At 48.1% G+C, this 6,000-nt stretch overlaps 1 protein-coding gene across 2 annotated transcripts in view; it reads left to right on the plus strand.

Annotated features, from left to right (window-relative positions):
- Window positions 1-6,000, plus strand: part of USP7 (ubiquitin specific peptidase 7) — a 66,250-nt gene that overhangs the window by 38,905 nt on the left and 21,345 nt on the right. For both annotated transcript variants that reach the window (XM_081820056.1, XM_081820057.1), the window contains exons 4-7: window positions 1,519-1,657; window positions 2,240-2,328; window positions 4,429-4,537; window positions 5,460-5,590. In XM_081820056.1, coding sequence (XP_081676182.1) covers window positions 1,519-1,657; window positions 2,240-2,328; window positions 4,429-4,537; window positions 5,460-5,590 — 468 coding nt within the window. The remainder of the gene's footprint in view (window positions 1-1,518; window positions 1,658-2,239; window positions 2,329-4,428; window positions 4,538-5,459; window positions 5,591-6,000) is intronic.

Below are 6,000 nucleotides of genomic sequence, written 5' to 3' on the forward strand. Positions count from 1 at the left end.
TACCAGCCCATGGAACCTGGAATCGGGGCCCCTTTGGACAGGCTCACTACTGGATTGCAGGCTTTCATACTCTACAAGTCACTGCCTGAGGGGAAAACTGTAGTCCAGGAAAATTCCTCAGGTCCTGTGGCCTCCCCATTGTTGTATTAAACAGTTCCTGTGTGTTGATTCAGAAAGATCAAATTAAAACATTCTTTGAGAGTTTTACAGCATGGGCCTCTTCAGCTTATTTTAGGAATATTGTTTTGTTCCTATAATTTTTAAAAAGAAGTATGTAATAAAATGTCTTCAAATTGAGTAAAGCTTCATGGTCCCTTTATTCAGATGAAACTAAAGATTAAGTCTTCACATCTTCTACCCATTGATTCATTCTCAAAAGTTTGAGTCTTCCCTTAATTAAAAACTGTCATTGTTTAGCATTTCTCAGAAGCTTAGTTGACATTGTTTGAAGGGGTCCCCGGATCACTGGGTCATCGTGTCCTTCTCGTTCCATATCGAGGAGCCCGTGAGAAGGCTGCTTCCTTCTGCGGTCACCCCCAGACTAGGACCCTTTGGAGTTTTCAGCGGAGGCTATTCCCCTGGCCCTTGCTGTTCTGTCCAGGCTTCGGGGAACGCAGTCCGTTTCCTTGAGCTTTTGATTTGAATGTGTAAGAGGCGCGAAGCCAAGTGTGGGCTGCAGCCAGGGCCTGTGTGTAGGTTGAACTTTTCTTCCTGTGTTCCCATTATGACCTAATTTCTGGTGAGTATTTGGGCTACACGTTAGTCTGACAGACAACTTCAGGCTGACAGTTGTTTGGGGAAACAGCGAGCGGTCCGTGTCCGGGGCGGGGCCCAAGCCAGCAGACGCGCAGGTGCCTCGAGGCTGCGCTCTTGTGGGTTCAGCTCTCCTGTAGCCCCAGGCACTTAGCAGACCTTTAAAGGGCTGTATCCTTTCGGGTTTTAAACATTGATCCAGAGGCCCTTTTGTGATCTGTGCCCACCTTGACGGCAGCGGGGACGCTTCTGCTGTGCTGTGATTGGGTGGCTCTGCTCAGAGCCCCGGGAGCGCGTGGCACAGCCCTGCCTGGGAGCCGCTGGGAGAGGGGGCTCCTGGAGGGCACGACTTTGATCTTCCCTTGTTCTGTTCTTTCACATAATACCCAGATTAGATACTAAAACTACCATGTGACCAGAAAATAGAATCTCATAGAATCTAAAGACCAGTATCTAAAATTCAGAAACTTCTCTGTTTTATTGATAGCAATAAAAAAAAGAACCTGACCTAAAACTTTTTAAAGAAATTAAAAGTAATAAAACCATGGGTCAGATCACTACGGATGGCCTAGGGGCACCCCCAAACCCTTTTAGCTGTTTTCACCATTAAAGGTAAATATGTCCTTCCCCCAGCTCCTCCCACCCCTCCCAAAAAATAAAAGACAAAAAAGGAAAAAATGTGGTAATTTTTGTGTGCTGTGTTTTTTGAAAGTGTGCAAACATCAGTTAAATAGGTCAACTGAGGCTTAGATTTTCTTTGAACAGGTCGTGGTCTTGCCACGCGCAAGCTGTGCTGAAGATAATAAATTACAGAGACGATGAGAAGTCGTTCAGCCGCCGCATTAGCCACTTGTTCTTTCACAAGGAGAACGATTGGGGGTTTTCCAATTTCATGGCCTGGAGCGTAAGTAACCGAGTATTTATGCAGAATGATCTGAGCCTTACTCCTTCCCGAGTTCCTTCATTCCTAAGTGGGACAGGTGTCCGAAAATGTGTTTCTCCCAGTTGGCTAGCTGAGGTTTTTAAGCAGCTGACAAGGCAGTATTGGTGGGGGTCCCCCTAAGTCAGGCATGGTTTCAGGTTACCTCCTCAGTTCTCAGCCCCGTCTGTTTTGGCTGCTCTTGGCAGAGGTGGAACCCAGGAGTGCGTTGTCAGGAGTGTCCTGCTGGGTCCTCCAGTGCGGGTTCTCCAGAACTCTTGGAGCCCTTGCTCTGGGGAGCAGGCACCGATGCCTCCGGACCGTGCCTTGGACGAGCCCCCAGTGCCCCCTGGATGCTTCCTAGAGGAACCAAGCTCTTGTTGGTTTTGTTCAGAGGACACTAGTTAAAGCAAATCAAAACACTGCAAAATCAGAAGCACTATTTAGGGGTTAGAAAAAGTAGTATTTTCCTCTTAATACGTAGAGGGCACTAGGGTTATTGTCTCTTTGGAACGAAGCGAGCATTTGTGTGTTCTTATGGAAGTTGGATATTCTTATTTTTTATAGGAAGTGACTGATCCTGAGAAAGGATTTATAGATGATGACAAAGTTACTTTTGAAGTCTTTGTACAGGCGGATGCTCCCCATGGAGTTGCGTAAGTTTTTCTTTAATTGGGTGCTATTAAGAAACACCTTTTGTGCTGTGCTGAGAGAAGCACTAGCATGTGGACAGAGATGCACATACTTAACAGATACGCACTCTCCTGCGCTTGCCCACACATACGGGGGGTACACGGCTCTGTATGTTAGCCTCACCTTCACCCCTTCGCTTGGCGTGTTTTCTTGAGTGGTTTCTGTAGGCCGGACACTGCTGTGCACTAGGAACGTGATGATGCTCGGCAGGACAGCCGTGGGTTCCTGTCCTCAAATGTCCAGACTGGTGGGGCGGTTCATGGATCCTACAGAGGAAATGCCCTGGTTTTACTCTGAAGAGGGCAGGGATGGGAAGGCCTGGGAGCGGAGGGTATGATGAGGAAGCAGGGGAGGAATGGGTGGGTTGGAGGTGGTGAGTCCAATGGACCCGAGCTCGGAGGACCCATAAGAGATGGGATGTCGCTCAGCGGTGGGAGGTCTGTGTGCATGAGGCAGTGTTCGGCCTTACAGGAAGCATGGGGGGAGGGTGGATTACTTGTCAAGGAGGGTGAGGGGTTGGGGCAGGGAGAACAACAGGAGCGAGGACATCAGCAGGGAAAGGTGGGGTTGGGCGGCACATCCAGAAGGTGTGGAGGTTGAGCTGGAAGCTGGAATCAGGCTGTGGGGCCCTGCTGACGGGTCGAGGCCCGAGGGTGAGGCTGTAGGTGCAGTCTGGGAAGAAGTTCAGCGGCAGGCACCTCTTTCTTGCCCACGTTATTTTGTCTTCACTTGGCCTTGCTCTGGCAAGAGTGCGGGTGTGGGTTGACCTGGATGGACTGGGGCAGGGAACCGTGGGGCAGCCAAGAAGGAGCTGTTACTTAGTCTGGGTCCTGGCTGCTGTGGCCTGGGGTGTGTACAGGAGGAATCCAGCTTTTCTTAAGGGGCCTTTTCAGAGCTCAGATCGTATTCAGATATCAGGAGTGGGGGCAAAAAGAAGAAAACTAAGTTTTTTATGGGTATTTCCTCTCCATTTTGAAAAACTTCCCTTGTTTATGATATACTTGACTAAAAATTTGGATTGGTTTTCCAGCCTTACCAATCAAAACAGATTTCTTGCTTTAGTCTTACTTATCAAAACCTGTTCAGCCATTATCACTTAATTTTTGATTATAGTTTTTAAAATAACCATCTGTAATTTAGGATTCTTATATTTTCTTGCCAAGTTTTAAAATTATCCACAGATGCACTTGCACGCACAGACACTCACACCCACCCACGCACACACTTTAACCAGGGCCCTTTGGTACACCCGAGCGTGTCAGCAGGGTCACAGCCTAAGCCCTGGAATCCCAGAGTAGTAGTATTGACCCTGACCTCGGCCAACAATAAACATCTCTAGTGTTGGTCATACTTGGTGGCGATCGTGTTCGTTCATGTCTTTGCATTACATTCAGAGGGAGATGGGGAAGGGGGTGGCTCCAACTGGCGTTCTCTCTAGCTTCCTGTTATGATGGGGGGAGCATGCAGTGGGGGCTGCTAACTCTGAGAAAATGTACCTTTTCTCCTCAGCAACCAGCACTGTAGACCAGGGAGAAAGAGCACTAGGAGTTTAGAAGCCTGAGCTAGAACTTGCCCCAGTGTACATGCTTGTCTTTGCTTATGTGTATAACTGCAAAAAGAGGGGTTCCGACTGTTTGCATTTCTTGCTCACTCCACATGTGACCTAGTGTGTGTGCGATGGACCCACACTGGGAGCCAGTCCCATAGAATTCACGATTGTCTGTCAGTGCTGATCGCGGAAGGAGGAGGCAGGGCTGCCGTCGGTGGCGTTAAGCCACTTTTCCAGTGCTGGGTTCGTGCGCTGGGGCGAGCAGAGCCCATGACCGTGCTAAGAGCTCCTGGCCCTGGTGCCCTCAGTGCCCTCGGTGCCCGGGGGCCTGGCGGTGAGTTTCTCCCTTGGAGGGGTGCGTGGCTGTCATTCCTGCGTCAGGCTGGTGGGAAAGAGGTGATGGTGCACGGCAGTGCGGGGTCTCGCCGGCGTCTCGCCAAAACGCTCCACACACACTGCAGAAGTGAGGAGGTGTCCTGTGCGGTTTTCCCTCAACCTCCGACTGATCTTGTAGGTGGGATTCAAAGAAGCACACGGGCTATGTCGGTTTAAAGAATCAGGGAGCGACTTGTTACATGAACAGCCTGCTGCAGACTTTATTTTTCACAAATCAACTACGAAAGGTAAATGGATGGTATTTCTCTCCCTCAACCTTCCACCCACCCTCTTGCTCAAGTCCTCAGGGACAGGCAAAGTCCTGTCACCCGACTTTGCCGTGTCTCTCCCAGTACCACAGTGCTGTCTCCAGAGAGGGCCCCTCTTTTATGCGAATGCGTATCTTTATTCCTCAGCGTGTGGACACTTGTAAAGCTAACTTGGGTGATCAAAAGTTGGCTGGCTAACAAACCTAACTTTATGGGGCTCTGTAGCTCCATAATAAAGTTTTTGTTTGTTTTTAACATGAAAGCCATTAGCAGCGACATTTGAAAGTTTTTATCAAAACTGAATTTTTGGAAAAGCCCCTGGTGGTGAAGTCTAATTTTCACTTACAGGTAAACCTTAGGTTCGTGAGAATACTAATAAAAACCACAGACATCCCTTGACTGTAATGTAGGATAGCTAGTCGTCTGTCCCTTTGGAATGCCGTGTGAACAGCATGGAGCAGTGCAGGCAACACGGACTCCTGGTTGTTGGGGGCGCCGCTGGCCGGTCTGCTGGCTTTTTCCAGTTCCGGCGGCACTGTCACTGCCCCGACAGGACGGTGTCGCAGGGACAGGCGGATGTGGATCATTGAAATGGCACTTAGGTCTTATCACAACCTCTGTTCACAAGTAACGTTAAGCTAAAAAGTGTGGCTCCAAGAGGTAGGAAATAAAGGTGGTTCTGTTTGGATGGTGAGCCGTGGGAAATTTTTTAAATTCGTTTTTACTTTCTTGTGTTTTTTTATATTGCCTCTAAAGACTTTCATGATTACTTTTTTAAAAAACTTCCTGACCTATTTTGGGGGATAGTTAGAAGCCCTATCAACTACCTTAAGCCATTGTGATACTAGAAATGATACTTTCACATAAAATTCCATTTTTATTTCTTAATCAATTATTTTAGGCTGTGTACATGATGCCAACAGAGGGTGATGATTCATCCAAAAGCGTCCCCTTAGCATTACAAAGAGTGTTCTACGAATTACAGCACAGCGATAAGCCTGTAGGAACAAAAAAGCTAACGAAGTCCTTCGGGTATGTATCGGAAATCTGCCTTTCCCTTCTTCCTTCTGTAAGGAAGACTAATGAGCATGTAGTAGGGGAATCGAGAGCAGAGTGTAGGCATTTAAGTACGCCGAGTGTTTTTTTTTTTTTTTTAAAGATTTTATTTATTTATTCATGAGAGATAGAGAGAGAGAGAGAGGCAGAGGGAGAAGCAGGCTCCCCTCAGAGCAGGGAGCCCGATGCGGGACTCGATCCCAGGACCCTGGGATCATGACCTGAGCTGAAGGCAGACGCTTAACCGACTGAGCCACCCAGGCGTCCCTAAGTACGCCGAGTGTTTTTATCACTGTATTTGGTTTGTCCTTTTTGGACGTAAAGGCTCTGTTTTAGAATTTTGCTTGAGACCTAATTTACCACGTAATGATGTCCTCTCACACACA

The sequence above is a fragment of the Leptonychotes weddellii genome, chromosome 5 (assembly GCF_054177405.1).
Source record: "Leptonychotes weddellii isolate Sample4059 chromosome 5, ASM5417740v2, whole genome shotgun sequence".
Taxonomy (NCBI): Eukaryota; Metazoa; Chordata; class Mammalia; order Carnivora; family Phocidae; genus Leptonychotes; species Leptonychotes weddellii.